Source organism: Pavona decussata, unplaced genomic scaffold (assembly GCF_977016875.1).
Source record: "Pavona decussata unplaced genomic scaffold, jaPavDecu1.1 SCAFFOLD_214, whole genome shotgun sequence".
NCBI lineage: Eukaryota > Metazoa > Cnidaria > Anthozoa > Scleractinia > Agariciidae > Pavona > Pavona decussata.
In genome coordinates this window covers 1,220,001-1,241,946 of record NW_028145619.1, presented here as the reverse complement: position 1 = coordinate 1,241,946, position 21,946 = coordinate 1,220,001, and the positions used below count along the sequence as shown (strand labels likewise).

The window sequence follows — 21,946 nt, the reverse complement described above, 5'->3', positions numbered from 1 at the left end:
GAAAGAGATGTTGAGGAAAAAACTCTTCAAAAGGAACTAAACAAAGCAAAGGAAGCATTAGAAAAAAACACAAGTGATTCTAACATTACTCACTATCACACAATCCGAGAAAAATTAGAGGCGCTCTACGAAGAGAAAACAGAAGGAATAATAATACGTGCACGTGCTCGATGACATGAACACGGAGAAAAAAGTACTAAATACAGTATTTCTTGAATCTGGAAAAAAGGAATCACGTAAAGAAACACATACGAAAACTTTACATAAACGGTGCTATTAATACGGATCCAATTAGCATTCTGAAGGAACAAGAGCGTTTCTATCATAATTTGTATAAAACTGGTAACAATGATCCGAATATTGCGTTAAAAAGACTCGCTTTTTTGAGTGAATTAAATATTCCAAAACTTTCTGAGGAACAGAAAATCACATGCGAGGGTAAAATTACATCCGAGGAATGTTTTCGCCTTCTAGATTCTTTTAACAACAACAAAACACCAGGGAATGATGGCATCCCTATTGAATTCTATAGAAAGTTCTGGCCTCTAATTGGTGATAGTTTTATAAGATGTGTAAATGAGTGCTTTGATAAAGGTGAGATGTCCTCATCCCAAAAACAAGCAGTTATAATACCGTATTTAGGTTACCATGTTACATTTATTAGAATAAACGCCTCTCTCTTTTAAATGCCTCTTATGTTTTAAATGCCCCCCTCGGACCCTTCAAATTCAATAAACGCCCTCAGCGCTTATTAGATCATTTACGGTAAGTCAAGCTCAATCCTGAGTCAATTTGAGTCATGAGTCAAGTTCAAGTCAAGCTCAACTTATTTCTCTGTTAATGCCTGTGATGAAAAAAACATATTATGCTTGACTTATACTTGTGAGATAACCCTAAACCTAAGCTCAAGTATCACATTACATTCATGTGCAGTGATTTCAAGTTGCTACTCTTATGCTTATGCTTATGTCACACTGGTATTCTGTTGTGGCCAGGTTTAATTCAAGACGGAAATTGGCGTTTGAGGTCTGATTTTGACCTGTTCAGAGGTTTAGAGGGTCTTTGTCAATAGAGAGCTCAAAAAGTTCAACTTTACATGCAGATCTAAAACATTGACAAATAAATTAGTGCTGCCTTATGTCAACATTGTAAAATCATAGAGCATGGAAGAGCATGTTTAGCCAACAGATATATTTCTGTCTCAAACAGTGATTATCCAATTGGGATGCAAACAAAATGTATTATTCTGGTATCTTAACATGAAAGTATTCTTTTCTATGTAATTTGGTCAGTTCATATGTGAATGGATTGTCTCTTAATGTGCTATAGGATGATCCTGACTTTAGATGCTGAAATTATCTACATAGGCTTAAGATCACTTTAATGTTCTATTGTAAAGGCATCCATGCCCACTAAAAGACTTTAAAAGATCAAAAACATTTGTTAATATTTTCAGACAATAATGATAACAATAGTGCTTAATTCTAGATTAGTTCATGGTGCTATACAAAAATGACAAACTAATTTACCCCAACTAAACCAGGATTATTTTTGTTACCTTCCTCAACTGGAGAGTTGGGGGTTGTACACCCCCCCCCCCCCCCATTTTTTCACTCTGCGACACTAACACTTGGAGCATAAATAGTCCATTCAAAGACGTTTACTTTGACCTCTCATCCCCTGCTTCCACCTTAACCCTCAGTCTGTCTTTCACAGGGAACCAAAACCAAAACTTACAAAATACAGACTTATTTTGGAGGGAATTTTCTCTTCTAATTACTAAAGAAAGAAAGAATGGCTGAGGTCTTGAGCACTCAAAGCTGACAGCATTGATTTTCCAATTGGACCGACCTAGGTCGGTGAAAAGGATTTTTTTCTTACCTTTATGATTTGTCAACTAAATTCGCAAATAACAATGTGATTTCTGAAAAACAATATGTAAAGCTAGCACAATGTTGTAATTTACATTGATGTTTTAGTTTGTAATATATGAAGAATATTGTCTTTTTTTACCATTGCCTCCAATTTTCCCAAATAATCTGATACTTAACCTTGAAACCATCTTCAGCCAACATGTTACAAACTTGTAAAATGGCAGTTTTGCCTAGTAGGTGTTGCACTTTCAAAGCACTGGACTACTGAATGGCAAACAAAGTGAAAATTATTTCATAGTAATAAGCAAATCGACTGAAGAAACAATAAAACAAAGGGTAAGGCTGTTGCAGATTTTATAGAATTTGCCAGCCTGCAACATAAGTTGAAAATATAGCAAAAAGAGACAAGCCATTCCCCTTTCTGAGTTTTCCTTTTATGAAAGCGCTACCTCTCGCTAGTGATTAGCCATGGGTGAATTCATGTTGAACTTGTAAGTATCATTCCTCATTTACGGTACATAACATAAAACTTGTTTAAGAGTTTGAATTACCGTAAATGATCTAATAGACACCACCTCTCAAATAACGTCTCTTATCTACCAAACACCACCCCCACCCCCCACCCCCACCCCCTGCTGTTGAGTTTGTAAGAAACTCACCCTAACTAATAGACGCCCCCCATGGCAATTACTCCAAAATACTAGGAAACAGCAAAATAGGAAAATCAGCTTATTTGTTCAGTTTCTTACTTGATTATGGAATGGGTGTTGACTATGGCGCGTTTTTAGTGTCCAAATTCAAATTATCAATTCAAACATTCGATCCTTCAATTCAAACCTGCAATTGTTCGGTTCAAACTTTCGATCCTTCAATACAAACATTCAATCCTTCAGTGCAAATATGGAATGGGTCGATTCAAACATTCCATCATTCAATCCAAATATGGAATTGTTTGTTTCAAACATTCGATTCTTCAATCCAAACACCCTTTTCTTCAATCCAGAAATGCCATTCTTTAAGTTAAACATGCATTCCTTGTATTGCCTGGCCTATCATTCAGTTCAAGCATGCATTTCGTCGATTCAAACATGCCGTTTTTCAATTCAAACATTTGATCATTCAATCCAAACGTGCATTTCTTCAATGAAATCCTGAAACTCAAACACTACACCATAAATTCCGCGTTCAATTTCGATAGAAAATGCTGAAATCCTGCTGTTGAAACATTCTGCACTTTAATTTTAAGATATGAAATCCAGATTATAAATTCAAACATAGTCTCACAATGTAGTTGTGCAGTGGCTCGATTCAAACATGCACTTCGGCGATTCAAACATTCAGCTCAGCAGTCCAAACTTTCAGTTCCTCTCCAGTAGTCTGGAACCGAGGAGATTGGATGGCGGACGGCGGATGGGGCTTTTTGAAAAAAAAAAAAAAAAAGAAAAAAGAAGAAGTGGAAGAAAATAGGATGTTGATACGGTTAAATTAATTGGTTAATTGTCACCTTCTAAGAAATGCTAGCTTTGGCTTTTTTTTTACTTTTATTTTTATTTTTTTTTTAATTTGAATTGATTTTATATCTTATTGTCAGTCAAACAGCGAAAACGCTATGGAATGTTTCTTCTCGTTTTTCAACCAAATCAGTCTGAGTTTGCAGTGGAACTTCGTACATTAGTACGACACACCATCCGGCAAATTTACAGGATAATCTGAGTAACGGGTAAAGTACTGTATGAGCCCTTGTTAGGCATTATAGATTGGAAGTCGTGGTTATTGTTCGAACACACAGATCGATACAAGTTATTAAAAAATTATTTTAAGATGTCCAAAGATTTCCCGGCGTAGGATTTCTGAACGTGTCATTTTCTTCCCTTTAAATTTGTACACAAGCGAAATTTTCCTTGCAATATGGGGGCTTTTTTTGATCGGGTTTTGCGTCTTTTCGGTTTTGATATTCATTGCGGATTTTGGTTTTTCTCATCTTTGAACCTTCAGATTATTTTATCTGACAGAAAAACATGTTTTTTTTTCGGTCAGTTTCTGGTTTTCCCCCGGTTGCCTTGGCGGCGGCCTTCAGTCCCCAGTCATTTTCGTCTTCTCCGTGAACTTGGTACAGTCGAACCTCGATTATCCGGACTCGTTGGAACTTGAATAAAATGTCCGGTTAATCAAAAATATGAATATTAATGAGACAGGAATGTAAAAAAAATGAAATAAAGAAAGCAGAATTTGTCTAACCAACCCGTTGATGCTTTGAAGCTTTCGCGATCGGTCGGCGGACTCCGCGTTCAATTACGCTGAGAAATGTTTCGCTTTTCTCCTGATGAAGCGGACTTGAAAATTGGTGTTCCACTGCTGAATAAACCTGGCCCCAGTTGTTCAAAGGCTGGATAACTTTATCCAGTGGATAAGTCACTATCCGACAGTTTCAATCTGTGCAAAGATTTCAGTATTTCCTCTTGTACAACCGAATATGTGCACTCTAACCACTGCTTAGTTGGGGAGTGTACGAAAACCTTGGAAAACATTTAACATGAAGTATATTTTAGACGCTGAAGAGTGCCTTATCCAGCGGATAAAGTTATTCGGCCTTTGAACAACTGCGGCCAGGCGTATAAGGTTTTATCCAATTGCTCTGACACGTTTGCAAATCTGACGCAGGGAAATCTTTGGACATCTTAAAATAATTTTTTAATAACTTGTATCGATCTGTGTGGTCGAACAATAACCACGATTTCCAATCTATAATGCCTAACAAGAGCTCGTACAGTACTTTACCCGTTAATCAGATTATCCTGTAAATGTACATGAATGTGAACGTGTTGTTTTGCCGGATGGTGTGTCGTACTAATGTACGGAGTTCCACTGCAAACTCAGACTGATTTGGTTGAAAAACGAGAAGAAACATTCCATAGCGTTTTCGCTGTTTGACTGACAATAAGATATAAAATTAATTCAAATTTAAAAAAAAATAAAAATAATAGTAAAAAAAAAACCAAAGCTAGCATTTCTTAGAAGGTGACAATTAACCAATAAATTTAACCGTATCAACATCCTATTTTCTTCTACTTCTTCTTTTTTCGTTTTTTTTTTTTTTTTTTTTTAAAAAGCCCCATCCGCCGTCCGCATTCGCCCGTCCGTATCCTTGTTTTACAGAGTCCCCTCGGTTCCAGACTACTGGACAGGAACTGAAAGTTTGGACTGCCGAGCTGAATGTTTGAATCGCCGAAGCGAATATTTGAATCGCCGAAGTGCATGTTTGAATCGAGCCACTGCACAACTACATTGTGAGACTATGTTTGAATTTATAATCTGGATTTCATATCTTAAAATTAAAGTGCAGAATGTTTCAACAGCAGGATTTCAGCATTTTCTATCGAAATTGAACGCGGAATTTATGGTGTAGTGTTTGAGTTTCAGGATTTCATTGAAGAAATGCACGTTTGGATTGAATGATCAAATGTTTGAATTGAAAAACGGCATGTTTGAATCGACGAAATGCATGCTTGAACTGAATGATAGGCCAGGCAATACAAGGAATGCATGTTTAACTTGAAGAATGGCATTTCTGGATTGAAGAAAAGGGTGTTTGGATTGAAGAATCGAATGTTTGAAACAAACAATTCCATATTTGGATTGAATGATGGAATGTTTGAATCGACCCATTCCATATTTGCACTAAAGGATTGAATGTTTGTATTGAAGGATCGAAAGTTTGAACCGAATAATTGCAGGTTTGAATTGAAGGATCGAATGTTTGAACCGAACAATTGCAGGTTTGAATTGAAGGATCGAATGTTTGAATTGATAGTTTGAATTTTGACACTAAAAACGCGCCATGGTTGACAGCCTGGTCACTGCTCTATACAGATGTGATTGATAAATTATTCAAGTCCTATGCATTGAATCTCACAGTTGATGGCTCTTAAGATTCAGAAAGAAATTCTTTGCTTCAAGAAAGGTAAACTGCGTAAAGCAGGAGCAGAGGCACAACTATCCATACTGAATGAGCCAAACCTCCTAACCACTTTCCAAGTCATTACTGACTCATTCATTAATGAGGCTAACGTTGACAACGCAACAACCCTGAACAAGGATTCTGACATCAACAGTGAGATTTGAAGGAATGATATGGATCTATAGGTGGCCGAGGCGTACCAATTTGGATAGTCTGCTATTTTTAAACTATCTTGTTATTTTTGCCTATTAAAGCATATTAGTTTTATTGAGCTTGTTACAGTTATGGGAATAAATGCCTCCTATCTATTAACCCCCCTTCTTCCCCTTGGATCCCTAAAATTAAATAGATGCGTTGGGTGTCTATAAGATCATTCACAGTATTTGTAACATAGATTTGACTTCAAATATATATGGTTTCAAATTCGAAACAAGCAAAGGTTAAACTGGAGACATTTATCTTGTTTACGAGGACTATTTAATATCATGAGATTGCAGAACCTGAAAGTATTTTTAATTAATGGAATGGTAACGAGTGTGTGAGATTATTTTCTTTCTAACATTATTCTTACATGTCTAAGCATATTCTCTTCAAATTACTTTCCAGTATCACAGCAAATCTTACCAGCCTCTCAGTACAATATGGATCAGTGTTTATCATGGTGACGTTATTCATAGCTAACAATGTCCTTATCGGGGTTTGACTATCTTTCCAAAACTTTTTATTATTTTTATTATTTCGTTTCAGAGCTTAAGAAGGGTCAACTGTATGTGAAAAGGTTATTTATGGATAAGAGACAAGCAGACAATCAAGGGACACTTAAAAGCGTTCATATTGGAGGGAAACATGAATGCAAACAGTGTGGCAAGTGTTTTAGTGTAGCAGGAAACTTAAAGAAACATGGAAGAGTCCATACCGGAAAGAAGCCTTATGAATGCAAACAGTGTGGCAGGTGTTTTAGTCAAGCAGGGCACCTAAGGACACATGAAAGAGTCCATACTGGAGAGAAGCCTTATGAATGCAAACAGTGTGGCAAGTGTTTTAGTGTAGCAGGGACCCTAAGAATGCATGAAAGAGTCCATACTGGAGAGAAACCTTATGAATGCAAACAGTGTGGCAAGTGTTTTAGTGTAGCAGGGAACCTAAAAATGCATGAAAGAGTCCATACTGGAGAGAAGCCTTATGAATGCAAACAGTGTGGCAAGTGTTTTAGTGTAGCAGGGACCCTAAGAATGCATGAAAGAGTTCATACTGGAGAGAAGCCTTATGAATGCAAACAGTGTGGCAAGTGTTTTAGTGTAGCAGGGAACCTAAGAATGCATGAAAGAGCCCATACTGGAGAGAAGCCTTATGAATGCAAACAGTGTGCCAAGTGTTTTAGCAAAAGAGGAGACTTAAGGAAACATGAAAGAGTCCATACTGGGGAGAAACCTCATCAATGCAAACAGTGTGGCAAGTGTTTTAGTCAAGCAAGGTACCTAAGAACACATGAAAGAGTCCATACTCGAGTGAAGCCTTATGAATGCAATCAGTGTGGCAAGTGTTTTAGTGTAGCAGGGACCCTAAGAATACATGAAAGAGTCCATACTGGAGAGAAACCTTATGAATGCAAACAGTGTGGCAAGTGTTTTAGTCAAGCAAGGTACCTAAGAACACATGAAAGAGTCCATACTGGAGTGAAGCCTTATGAATGCAAACAGTGTGGCAAGTGTTTTAGTCAAGCAGGAAACTTAAGGAGGCATGGAATATGTCATACTGGAGAGAAAGCTTCCAGATGCAAGAGGTATAGCAGGAGTTCTGGCCAATTGAGAAGTCTAAGGCGGTGTAAAAATGCCCGCAAGGATGCTCGAAATTGTAGTAGAGATAACGTACTAACAACACAAACCCCTATTTTGCAAAACCCTCAGTCAGACCATTGTCAGACACACATCTGTTGGATTTGTCAAGAGGACCTTAGCAGCGAGGCACTTCTTCTTGAACACTATGAAAATCACATGACAAGTGTTTAGCTTAAATCACTGCTCTACGAACGTTTATGTCAGAGCTGTCTCTTTCGTGGCTGGGTGTGAGTTGAAAAATGCAAAATTTACTGGTTAAACACTGAGCGATCCTATAAAAGGGAAGGACACGCCCCCTCTGAAGCGCTTTGTTGGCTTCCTAACGGATCAGTTTAATGGTGGATGACGTCGGTAACGGTCGAGAAAAAAAAGAGAGAAGAACTATCGTTTGTAAAATCGAAGAGGGAATCGATTTATCAATAAAAATAAGCTAAACGCTAACTATAAATCTTGTAAAACACCAGAAATTAGAGAGATTAACGATAATAACGGAAATAATCAAGTTTCGTTGCCGCAATCGAAAGATTATACGAAACTTACCTCGAAATTCGAAATCCTTCTACCAAATACACAGTACAAAGATCGAAACCATTATAAACTGAAGCCTGCGACGAACTGGACATCTGTATCCCTCCATCTGAACATGCCGATAACCAAAACGAGTCTGTGTTGTTCGCCAAAACTGCCGGGATTTTCAAAATTTGGCAGATGTTTTCCGCTAAACGGCTGCTTGAGTCGTCATGTTGGGTTCAAGTTCATTACCGCTTGTGTATCTATCGATCACGTACGTGAAAACTAACTCTACTAATCCGCTGGAAGTGGCAGTAATAAATTCTAAACTTCTATGCACAAGTCAAAAATAAAAACATTTAAACACATTTCGTACGTGATCATGCATATTTGCATAATTTGCTAATTCGAAAAATCACCAAAGATATAAACAAAACACGACCTGATGTTGCTCTCATGTATCTTATGGATGAAATGATAATGGCAATGGCTCTCACATCAGTATTAAAATTAGCCAGTACTAAATATATTCTAAGTTTATACAGTAAGCAATAGAGAGGCCGACTTCAAAAAGATTATCAGCTCCTTCGTCTTGCGTGCGATCGCTCACCGCTTGAGACACTTCGCTTTTCTCCTCCGTTGCCCGCTTCGTTATTTCTTCTAGGCTTTGCTTCCGCGACTTTGTGTCTTTACTTAGCTCTCCCCCACTAAACGACACAAAGGATCGAAGCGATTCTATCTCGGAAGTCGGTTTCAGAAGAACAACCTATTTCGAGACAGTTTGTTTACGAACTTTATCCTAATCATTTCGGAAATATCTCGAAAGGATAAGATTTTACCAGCCGATAAATGAATTTCCGATCTCAAAATAGACATAACTTAACTTTCTAAATTCTTCTCCTGTAGCCATATTTGTTGGATTGATTTTGAACAAAATAATTCGAACTAAAACAGCTTTTCCGCCGACTCGTCACGTCCTTTCGAATCGAAGTTGCGGAAACTTGAACGTGTTAAAATAAGACCTTTGGTAATCAACCATTACGATACGCGCGTTTGGGATTTTTGATTGACAGTCTGAACTGTTCAGCCTGGTCTTATAGGATCGCTCCGTGTTTAAGGATTCGCTTCATTTGAATACTGATAAAATAAGTGAGGAAATCATGAAGCTTCCAGTTACAAAATTTTAGTTAAACCTCGCTTTAGAGACACCCGCTTGATATGGACACTTGTTATTATGAGCTGAAGATTCATACATTTTTCTGAAATTAACCCACTCAACAGGCATCTTGTTTATACAAACACTATTTAACAGTTCTGAAGGTATTCATAATAACAGGGTTTCACTGTACAGTTTATCATGAACAACAACTACAATGTCAATGGCTAAAAGAGGAGTGGAATACAATGACACCCTGTATTTGTGCTATCGCAAGTGATCCTTAAAGATTTCCTTAGCCACATTTTTAGATACGTGAAAGTAAAAAACTGAAAACTTTCGTGAAATTAGAAGTTCCTCAAATGCATGAAAATTACCCGTAATAATGAGGTGTCCACATTCACTGGGTGTTTGGGGGGTATGTGTAAAGTTGATAAACGGATAAGAAATTGGAGGTCTGCTTTTCATGGAATTAAGGTGATCAAGTCTGGCGTGGAATTGTCGAACTCTGTATATAGTTTATGCTGTGAACAGTTTCAGTTTCTGTCTTTTAGAGTTTGGGAGGGCGATGGGAGATTACAAAACATGGATCAAGAATTATCCACCGAGTGATTATTCCTGGAGGAAAAATAACCAAATGTTGTCACTTGCCTGAATATTTTCCGTTTAATGGTGTGAAAAGAGTTTTAAAGTATATTTCGTTCGAGTTTGCTGCACAATAGCACCGTTGTTGTTGTTTAAAATTACCGTTGTAAACAAAACTAAACAATCGAATAGTCCGTATACAAAAATGGGTGACATTTTAACTTCATTGAAATTAGCCTCACTAGCCTCGTTCACGGTGAAATATTCTTTTGATTTTTGAACTGAATAACGAGGTTAGTGAGGCTAATTTGAATGCAAACAAAAGAATATTAAAATGTCAGCTATTTTGCATAGGGTCTATAAATGTTTAAGAATGGTTAATTGTTCAGTTTGTATTTATTTTAACGTGGAAATCGTTTACAGAAAAGACACCCAACTCTCACATCCCTTTTTGTTACTATTATTGTTCATATTGGTAAAGCGTTTTTCTGTTGTTGTTGTTGTTGTTATTGATAAAGTAATTATCATTAAATCTGGTGATTTCAATCTGATTATCAGTAGAGCGAAGCGTCTTTCTTTCCTGGGTAACAAAAGTACACGAATGCATGGATTGAATTGTAACGAGTAAAACCCAACTGTAAAGGGAGATTTGGAATGGCGCGAGCCAACAAATGTTTGCTCATGGTTAAAATAAATTATAATCTGGAAGTTTTCCTCCATCCATATTCCTCAGTGTATCATTTTGTTTATTTATTTATTCACTTACTTTTTTGGCATTTTCCACCCTCCGGGAAGTTTTTATCTGTCACTAAACTGTATGCTGGTGCCCGTTTCTCGACGTCCCGGTAACTTACCGGGCCCGATAAGTGATTTTGGTGATAAATGTTTCCTATCAGAAGTCAATTTTTGTTAGCTTTGAATACTAAAATTTTAAAATCTTTATGAAAACATTGGCCAAGTACAATGTCTGTAATCACTGTGTAATCCGCGAAAAAACATTTAAAAATATACTTATCGGGCCCGGTACGGGACTTTCGAGATACGGGCCCCTGGTATCTGGCAAGTCTTCATGTTCAGCCAGTAGGTTCCGACAGTCTGGTTGCGCATTGTGAGTTGTCAGTTGCGAACTCATCGATCGCTTCATTCAATGCTTAGGATAAATTAGCGAAACTAATCAAAGAATCTGGTTTGGTTCTCTAGTATTCATAATACCCAAGTAATTAAAGAAGTTTTGAAACTTCATTACAACACTTCCTATACTTACTTCACGGGATCAGAAAAAACGATTTTTCTTTGAACCACTTGCCATCCGTGTGCTGCTTCGAATTCTTGACGAACGTAGTCGCACGTTACTGAAGAAATTTCTGACTCAGTAGCTTTCTCATGGTTGCTCACAAACTGTCTTTTCGTAAGCTGCTGCTTACCTGCGGTGGGGAAGAGAATGGCGATAAGTCAGTGAGCGAAAACATCACATTTGACCGTTAAGGAGCCTGTTTGCAGTCCGTGGATAAAAACGAGACGATTGGGCTCGACAGAAAACGGAAAATGAAAAAGATGGAAGATAAAAGAAATGAACGACTGAATGAAAGAAAGTACAAATGAAGGTACCACATACCATTTTACCGAACCTTCCTCGCCCTTATTGTTCAAAAACGACAATTTGTTTTCGTTTTTGGAAAACAAATAAGGTGCCATGTCGTAAGAGTCCGATAATGACCCTTCATTCATTATTTGCAAATAACCCATCCCTCCCTCTTTTATTTTTTTTTCTTTCGTTCCTTTATTCATAGGTTCATTTAAACATCAGTCAATAGAGGGATAAGTGGGAGGGTTTTTTGGCTCCTGACTGCTATACATTCAAGTAATTTCGCATACCCACTTGTACTGTAATAGTTCATATTGTTAAAAGAGTTTTCGCTTTCTGTGTTTGCCGTTGCTGTTATTATTGTCCGCTAAGTAATTAAATATGGTGTATATTAACATCCAACAGAGCGATGCGCGTTTTCTCTTCACGGGTAACAAACGTGCGCAAATGCATGGATGGACTTGGAAAAAGTGAAAACCAGCTGCAGAGGGAGATCTGGAATGGCGCGAGCCAACATCTTTTTCACAATTTTTTACTTGAAACCGTTTTCCACCCTCTCCACCCCTGTTATGTTGAGTTGTCCCTATCCTCTTTGGATTTTTTATCAGTCACTAAACTATATACTGATCAGTCAGCTAAGGTTCATCCTGTCGGTTGTGATAGACTGCGCGCGAGTTGCACACTTATCAATGGCTCCATTTGATGCACAGGACACAATAACGGGTACTAACTAATACAGGATTTCGTACAGTATTGTGATACCCAAGTAAATGAATTTTTTTCGAACTTCACCATAGTAGGTCTAATATGTTTTTCACACCTTAAAATATATGTTTTTTGTGTGCACCGCTTGTGCTGCGTGCAGTGCCTTCGATAGCAATTTCTGTTCAGTTTTGAAGAAGTGAAAAGAAAAATCCTCTCGGCCGGGGTGATTCTTACTGAACGGAGTCGCAATTTGTGACTGTAGCACCTTCAAGTGATGCGGGTCGCTATTGGAATAGTTGAGAAATTATCAAACTGCCGGACACTGAGTGTTTTGGAAATCCTGTCCGGCTGCCGGACATCTATAGACAAAGCTTATATACGCGTCAAAGCTTCTCTAAGGTGCGGGATTGCAGAATATGAAACAGAATATCAAAGTATCAATAAGGTTCTGAGATTTTGATATTATCGACAAAGCCAGGCCCTCGTCGGGGCATAGAGCAAATAGGCAAGTCAGCTACTAAGCCCAGAAAATCATACCTCAGAGAAAAACATTTTTATCCTTAAACTTTTGAGCCCTATATTTCGAAATATCATTTGTCGAAGCTTGTCAACAGTCAGTTCATTGAGATGTTCCGACGCGCCGCCGTTTGCAAGATAATCGACCGAATTTCGATTTCTTTACTATTACCTTCTACTTGTCTTAACGTGATTCTCTGAGCCAAATATAAACATTAACTTCCCATCTACTGAAAAAAAAAATGTTCGGTAAAGAATCCTCTGATCGTTGTGAAAACTTTGTATCTTCGCTTGCTTTGGTTGAAGCGCTGATTGGTTCGATTGACTTTAGCGCGAGTGTCCTGTGATGTGATTGGTCAACTTTGTTTAAGTGACCCCGGTAACAGTAGTCGCACTGTAAAGCGTACGAACAAGTTATGACGTTTTTTGCCCATTTAGACACTGATGTCAAGTCAGTGCACGCAAACCGCCCCTTTCTTACTCCGGCAGGTGTCTAGCCGAACAAAGAATGGTTTGGTGTCGCCGTCCTCATATTTTACCCCTCGGGAGCCTGTTTGCAGCCAAACTAGGGATTCCGACTGCTAATAGGGGACACCTAACTTTCTAAAATACAATCTAAAATTCAAAACGAGAAAAGTTTATCCAAAGGGCTATGTGCCGGACCTATTTATAGTTGTTGTGTGTTTGTGCCAGATTTGTGTGCTGATCCAAGTGTAAACGCTGTGTGCTAATCCAAGTGTAAGCGCTGTGTGCCAGAGTTTTGTGCTGATTCAACTGTAAGCGCTGTGTGCCAGAGCTTTGTGTTGATTCAAGTGTAAACGTTGTGTGCTAATCCAAATGTACTGAAGCGATGTGTGCCAGAGTTTTGTGCTGATTCAAGTGTAAAAGCTGTGCGCCAGAGCTTTGTGCTGATTCAAGTGTAAACTCTGTGTGCTAGGGCTGTGTGCTAATCCAAGTGTAAACACTGTGTGCTAGAGCTTTGTGCCGATTCAAGTGTAAACACTGTGTGCTAATCCAACTGTAAGCGCTGTGTGCTAGAGCTTTATGCTGATTCAAGTGTAAACGCCCGTGTGCCATAGCTTTGTGCTAATTCAAGTGTAAACACTGTGTGCTAGGGCTGTGTGCTAATCCAAGTGTAAATGCTGTGTGCCGGAGCTGTGTGCTGATTCAAGTGTAAACACTGTGTGCTAGGGCTGTGTGCTAATCCAAGTGTAAACGCTGTGTGCTAGAGTTTTATGCTTATTCAAGTGTAAACGCTGTGTGCTAGAGTTTTGTGCTGATTCAAGTGTAAACGCTCTGTGCTAGAGCTGTGTGCTAATCCAAATGTAAGCGCTGTGCCTGTGTCAGAGCTCTGTGCTGATTCAAGTGTAAACGCTGTGTGCTGATCCAAGTGTAAACCCTGTGTGCCAGAGCTGTGTGGTGATTCAGGTGTAAACACTGTGTGCCAGAGCTGTGTGCTGATTCAGGTGTAATGGCTGTTTGCCAGAGCTAGCTGTGTGCTGATCCAAGTGTAAACGCTGTGTGCCAGAGCTGTGTACTGATCCAAGTGTAAAGGCTGTGTACCAGAGCTGTGAGCTGATTCAAGAATAAACGCTCTGTGCCAGAGCTGTGTACTGATCCAAGTTTAAACGCTGAACGGGACCGTTCCCAAATGGATCCGACCCTATCCTGGAACTCACCATTTCTGTTCACAGGGCACCGTTCCGCTTATGAACGTCAGGCCACACGGGGCCAGTCTGTTATTGTTCGGTACTGAATCGAAGTAAGAAAAGCAGTTAAAAAAGCAGCTGTTTCTACCAGTTAAGCATGCGCAGAATACACTTTGAAGCTTTCAAAATGGCGCAGAAGAAGGTTAAATCGATGGGAGGAAGGAGATAAAAACTTCAAATGGACGGACGATGAATTATCCCTTTTCTTTAAGGTTATTATAGATTAAAAAGCCTACCAGGCTTCAAACGGAAAAGATTGGGAAACTGTTTAAAGGAAATATGAAGACATCGTTAAAAGGTTTCATGAAAGATATCCTTCCGACGGATTTCCGATGCCGCACAAGTAGCTGAATTTCCTAACGGCAGAGATAAGAGCGTTTTCACCAAGAAAAGGGTGTTTTCTTGAACGAAGTCGATAAATTCAACTAGTACCCAAGCTTAATTGCGCTGCTAGTACCAAAAGGAACCGGTCCAGCTTTTTACATTGTGACAGATCCATTTGGGACCGAAACGGTTCCAAAACTGGACCTGCTTTTTTGCAACCTGGGGCCCGTTTCTTGAAAGTCCAGGTAACTTACCGGCCCCGAGAAGTGTCTTAAGTGATAAAGAAGTCAATTTTTGTTAGCTTTGAACACTAAATTTTAAAATCTTATGTTTCTATTAAAACATTGGCCAAGCACCATGTTAGTAATCACTGTGAAGCCAGCGAAAAAAACATTTAAAAATATACTAATTTAAGTTACCGAAACTTTCGAGAAACGGGCCCCATCGGGAACAGATTGACGGTACGGTGACTAGGTCCCGTATGAACACAAGGCCTATCCGTCACGAATTTGGAACCGGTCCTGTGTGAACATAGCCTTAATGTTTTTGAGAGGCTGCTGGTATTAGAGGTTGATGAGTTCTATTTAAAAAACATTATTTTATTTCATATCCGCATGCAGACGGTGCTGCTGCAAGACTTCCTAGATCAAGCTGACTCAGGATTCCAAAGTATCGACAACTTCTTATGGCTTAGGAAATATATTTGAGGTAGGTTTTATAATTTATAATTTATGGCTGATATCGGTCCCGTCCATCCATTTCGTTTCTGTGGTCCAGTCCAAATACTATTCGGCTTAGTAACCGCGCGAATAAAGTTGCGCATCTTCTTCGCTGTTCCAACGCTGGTTCGCTTCAGGATCCCGCCAGCTACGGAAGAAAGAGTGTAGTTTATGGTCTACGGGGAAACAAGGAATTTTTTGAAGGTAAGATAATCTTTTCAGTGTTATTTACACGTGACACATTTCTTTTAGGTGTTACGATCGATCGATAGCAACGAGCCAAGTGCAATTTTTACCGCCCGCCATTTTGAAAGTAAGACAATGCCCACATGCATTCTCCAAGCAATCGTATAATTTTTGCCATAAAACAAAAGACACTCGCTCCTAGTGAGCTGAAAGGGGCATTGCTGAGGAATTTTGCTGAGGTTTGGTCAAAACTACACTGAATATTTTCAAAATACCGTTCCTGGAATGCTGATCCGAAAAACTATCATCAACTATCATGAAGAATTTGAACACGCTCAAAGTAAATGATAGTTGGTGGTCAAACTAGCATGCACGCTTTAACTATCATTGACTATCTTGCGTCGTTTTATTAGGGCTTTAAACATTGAGCACCCCTTTTTGTTGGCATTGTTGTCTCAAGTCTGAAAACTTGTTCTAAATTTTCAAAATCATTACTCCAATAGCCATGCAAACAAAATGTATTCTGATGCCATAACATTACCGTATTGTTTTGTATTTAATTTGGTCACTTCATATGTGATTGTTTCTTAATGTGCTATAGATATGATACCTGTGCAACTTTTATTCTGGTACGAGTACACTCCGGTTCCCTCTTGTGGCTCTGTATTTGTTTATATGATACCAGCACAAAATCTCATACCGGAGCAAGTCAAACCGGTGCAAATTCATGCCACTTACTGTAGCGGAGTAAGATTTTTATTCCCATATGAAAAGTCATTGTGATATCACGTAAAGGCTTTATGACTGTTTGTCCCAGTGTGAAATCATTCTCCCTGGAGTCTTGAAGAGATAGTGCATGCATAGTCTTTGACATTCAATCCAACATGTGAATGCAGAATGAAATCTGATCCCTTTATGTAAACACGATATGAAATAACAATGTCATATTGGAATGAAACTAGTACTGGTGGGAATTTTCACATGTTAAAACACTCCAATTCTGTAGGTTCATAGTACTTTACAAAAATTGATTAGCTTATGTACAGCTGTAGCCCTAACAAGACCAGGATTGTCTTTTGTCTTTTAGGACTGGAGGGGTGGGGTGCATATCCTCACCCCCTTTATGTAGTAAATTTTGTTTCCCTTGTATGACACAATACTAAACACCATTTACAAAGCTTACAGTGCTTACAATACCTACACTAGTTCCTATCTGTTACAATACTAACAAACATTTGAGTGCTGACAGTACTCACAATACCCCCTCCCAATGATACTCGGGTTATGAATAGTACACCCAAATATGTTTCCTTTTACCTCTTATAATTCCCCCTTCCACCACGGGGAAACCAAATCTAGAACTTACAGAATGCAGAGTTTTTACTAATACATCTATCAAATCTTCTGCCTGGTCCTTTTAGAAATGTGATTAAACCCCGGTTGGCCAGAAAGAGACCATTATATTTTTGAGGGACGTTTGCCTTCTAAAGAAAGAATGACAGAGGTCTAGAGTACTCAAGGCCAAGGGCACTGATTTCCCATTGTGGACTGACCTAGATCAGTGAATAGCATTTTTATATATTTATTTTGAATTAAGACATACTGTTTTACATACTGTTTTACAAAACCACCTTATTGTTGTGTGTTTAACAAATAGATTCCAAGTTGCCGTGCGTCTGTTCAGTAATAGATCACAGATGACGTCAAAATGTGGTAAGAACAAAAAAGTCACTGATGTCCTTACCACATTTTGACGTCTTCTGTGATCTATTACTGAACAGACGCACGGCAACTTGGAATCTATTTGTTTTATACAATGAACAGAAAGGAAACACAATAAACTTGCCTCGTAGCGCTTGACTGTACTGTTCCATTTGTGCCAGTTGAGGAATTTTCAAAGTCACCAACGCTACTTTCCGTGTTGGCTTCTTCTTTTCTTCTTTATCATACTTGTAAACAGCTTCCCCTAAACTTTTACCGAGGCCTTCACTTGCTCAAAGCAGAATAATCGAGTAAATATTTTCAAAACTTTGAGCCTTTTCGTAGCGCTAACAGCTTTTTTGAAGATTTGTTCCAGTTTAGGCATTTTTTAATTGACAAGAACACTTTCGCCTTGGTTTCTTCTTTTTCTTGTTTGTAAACAGCTCCTGCTAAACTTTTCTCAGGGCCTTCATTGCTCAATTCGAAATAATCTCGCAAACATTTTCAAAACCGCACACCATGTTGGGCAAAACGAAGAGAACAATTTTTCCGTGACGTCATCCGTGTGTCTGTACTCTAATAGATCATGGGCAACGACCAATCACAGCGCGCGTAGCATTCAGTACATTGTATAAATTTGGATAGATGTTTTAGTTGTTACATGTGATATGTGAAGAATACTTCATTTTTCTACCATCGCCTCAAATTTTCCCAAATAATCTGTCTATTACTCTTTAATTCAGGCCTGATACTTAGTCTTGAGAGTAACTTTAGGCAACTTGTTACATGTTAAATGCCAGTTTTGGCTTGTAACGTTTCCATTTTCGAAGCACTGGAGTAATGAATGGCAAACAAAGTGAAAATTATTTCAGAATAATAAGCAAATTGGCAGAAGAAACAATTTAGGCTGTTGGCAGATTTCATAGAATTGACAAGCTTGAAAGAATTAATGAGAATGATGTATTATTCAGAAACTGACACAAACATACTCGGAAAAAAATTATTCTCATTTATTCGCCTAGCTTAAAAATATACCATCCCATTTCTCCCATTGGGCATATGCCACACATGACATTCCAATCCTAGCAGTAGACCTGCAGTATGCAGGATGTTTGTCCCATGAACCTAGTTTAATGGCCTTAGCTCCCACGAGTCTCCTGTGGCACAGTGCTAGAGCATCCAAACTAGTTATCACAAGGTCTTAAAAGTTCCACTCCTGATATGAGCAGTCAGAATTTTTTCCGAGTATGCCTGTGTCTTTTACTAAGTGAATTATACATTATTGTAATTTATTCACCAGGCTTAAAATACTCTATCACATTTATCCACTCGAAAGAAGTAGTATGTAAAGTAAATATATCTAAAAAGAAACAAGCCATTCCCCTTTTTGAGTTTTCCTGTTATGAAAGCACCGCCTCTAGCTTGCAGAAACTGAAAGTATTTATAAAATAATGGATGAGATTGTGTTTACAAGTGAGGGAGATTACTGTCTTTCTAATATTATTATTACATGTCTGAGCATCCCCCTCCCTCAGCCAAAAGAACAAAAAGGGATAAAAAAGTGTTATATACCTGTTAAAAAAGTGTCAATGGATAATCCAGCTGTCCTGAAGAGTCACATTAACGGTTGTCACTCTCTTGTTATTTAGTGGTTCAAAAGCTTAAGTTCACATTTGGTTTTTCAAAAAGAAAAGACATCTTCCCTTCAAACTACTTTCCAGTACCTCACCAATTCTTACCAGCCTTTCAATACAATATGGACCAGTGTTTATGATGGTGACTTTATTTATGGCTATAAGCCAATTTTTTTTACCTAAAACTGAACTAACCTTTGGTCCCAAACACTGTCCTTATCAGGGTTTGACTGCACTCCAAACGTTTTTGTTTCTTTGTATGTCTTTTCAGAGATTGAGAAGGAATCGCGCGTTTCAAAGTTATTCATGGATCAGAGACAAGCAAGAAATCTAAGGACATTTCTAAGAGCCTGTAACAGAAGAAACATTATAAATGCAAACAGTGTGGCAAGGGTTTCAGCCGAGCAGGAAACTTAAGGACACATGAAAGAGTCCATACTGTAGAGAAGCCTTATGAATGCAAACAGTGTGGCAAGTGTTTTAGTCAAGCAGGGTACCTAAGGACACATGAAAGAATCCATACTGGAGAGAAGCCTTATGAATGTAATCAGTGTCGCAAGTGTATCAGTGTAGCAGGGAGCCTAAGAATGCACGAAAGAGTCCATACTGGAGAGAAGCCTTATGAATGCAAACAGTGTGGCAAGTGTTTTAGTGTAGCAGGGGCCCTAAGAGTTCATGAAAGAGTCCATACTGGAGAGAAGCCTTATGAATGCAAACAGTGTGGCAAGTGTTTTAGTGTAGCAGGGAACCTAAGAGTTCATGAAAGAGTCCATACTGGAGAGAAGCCTTATCAATGCAAACAGTGTGGCAAGTGTTTTAGTAAAGCAGGAAACTTAAGGACACATAAAAGTGTCCATACTGGAGAGAGGCCTTATGAATGCAAACAGTGTGGCAAGTGTTTTAGTGAGGCAGGGAACCTAAGAGTTCATGAAAGAGTCCATACTGGAGAGAAGCCTTATCAATGCAAACAGTGTGGCAAGTGTTTTAGTAAAGCAGGAAACTTAAGGAGACATGAAAGAGTCCATACTGGAGAGAAGCCTTATAAATGCAAACAGTGTGGCAAGTGTTTTACTCAAGAAGGAGACTTAAGGAGACATGAAAGAGTCCATACTGGAGAGAAGCCTTATAAATGCAAACAGTGTGGCAAGTGTTTTACTCAAGAAGGAGACTTAAGGAGACATGAAAGAGTCCATTCTGGAGAGAAACCTTATGAATGCAAACAGTGTGGCAAGTATTTTAGTCGAGGAGGATTCTTAAAGGCACATGAAAGAGTCCATACTGGAGAGAAACCTTATGAATGTAAACAGTGTGGCAAGTCTTTTAGTCAAGCAGGAAACTTGATGACACATAAAAAAGTCCATGCTGGAGAGAAGCCTTATAAATGCACACAGTGTGGCAAGTGTTTTAGTCAAGCAGGATCCTTAAGGAGACATGAAAGACTCCACACTGAAGAGAAAGCTTCCAGATGTAAGCGGTACAGCAGGAGTTCTGGCCAATTGAGAAATCTAAGGCGGTGTAAAAATGCCTGCAAGGATGCTGGAAATTGTAGTAGAGATAACGAACTGACACGAACCCCTATTTTGCAAAACCCTCAGGCAGACCATTGTCAAACACACATCTGTTGGATTTGTCAAGATGAGGTTAACAGCGAGGCGCTTCTTCTTGAACACTATGAAAATCACATGACAAGTGTTTAGCTGAAATCACTGCTCTACGAACGTTTATGTCAGACCTGTCTTTTTCGTGGCTGGGTGTGAGTTGAAAAATGCATCATTTACTAGTTTAGGATTCGCTTCATTTGAATAGTGATAAAATAAGTGAGGAAATCATGAAGCTTCCAGTTACAAAATTTTAGTGGAACCTCGCTTTAGAGAGACCCGCTTGATATGGACACTTGTTATTATGAGCTGAAGATCCAAACATTTTTTCTGAAATTAACCCACTCATACAGGCATCTTGTTTATACAAACACTATTTAACAGTTCTGAAGATATCCATAATAACAGGGTTTCACTGTACAGTTTATCACGAACAACAACTACAATGTCAATGGTTAAAAGAGGAGTGGAATACAATGACACCCTGTATTTGTGCTATCGCAAGTGATACTTAAAGATTTCCTTTGCCCACATTTTTAGACACGTGAAAACTAAAAAACTGAAAACTTTCGTGAACTTATAAGTAACTCAAATGCATGAAAATTACCCGTAAAAATGAGGTGTCCACATTCACTGGGTGTTTTGGGGGTATGTCTAAAGTTAGTGAATGGATAAGAAATTGGTGGCCTGCTTTTCATGGATTAAGGTGATTAAGTCTTCCATGGAACCGTCGAACTCTGCATATAGTTTATGCTGTGAACAGTTTCTGTCTTTTTAAGTTTGGGAGGTAGATGGGAAATTATAAAACATGGATCAAGAATTTTTCACCAAGCGATTACTCCTGGAGGAAAAAGAGCCAAGACTGGACACTTCCCAGAATATTTTTCCGTTTAATGATATGAAAAGATTTTTAAAGTATGTTTCCTTTTCGTTTTCTGTATGTAGCAAGTTTGTTGTTTAAAATAAGCGTTTTTGTTTGTTAATATTTAATAGTAAACAAAACCTAACCATTGAATTAGTGCTTTATAATGGTTAATTGTTCAGTTTCTATTAATTTTAATGGTTTATTTGAAATCGTTCTGAGAAAAGACGCCCAATTTAACATCCTTTCTTGTTACTGTAATTGTTCACATTGTTAAATGGGTTTTGCTGTTATTTTTATTGACAAAGTAATTATTATTAAATATGGTGATTATCAACATCTCCAATAGAACAAAGCATATTTTTTCTTGGTGGGTAACAAAAGTACACGAACGCATGGATTGGATTGTAACGAGTAAAACCCAACTGAAGAGGGAGATCTGGAATGGCGCGAGCCAACAAATTTTGCACAAGGCTCGAAATTAGT

At 38.4% G+C, this 21,946-nt stretch overlaps 2 protein-coding genes across 2 annotated transcripts in view; one reads left to right on the top strand and one right to left on the bottom strand.

Annotated features, from left to right (window-relative positions):
- LOC146460115 (uncharacterized) overlaps nt 1-21,946 on the bottom strand; it is a 457,503-nt gene that overhangs the window by 25,996 nt on the left and 409,561 nt on the right. The gene's annotated exons all lie outside the window — the stretch shown is intronic.
- Nucleotides 1-21,946, top strand: part of LOC146460141 (uncharacterized) — a 28,417-nt gene that overhangs the window by 6,238 nt on the left and 233 nt on the right. Inside the window, exons 2-3 of the mRNA XM_085088449.1 lie at nt 6,580-7,572; nt 19,424-21,946. The exon at nt 19,424-21,946 is cut by the window's right edge and continues 233 nt beyond it. Coding sequence (XP_084944575.1) covers nt 6,618-7,572; nt 19,424-20,697 — 2,229 coding nt within the window. The 5' untranslated portion in view covers nt 6,580-6,617 and the 3' untranslated portion in view covers nt 20,698-21,946. The remainder of the gene's footprint in view (nt 1-6,579; nt 7,573-19,423) is intronic.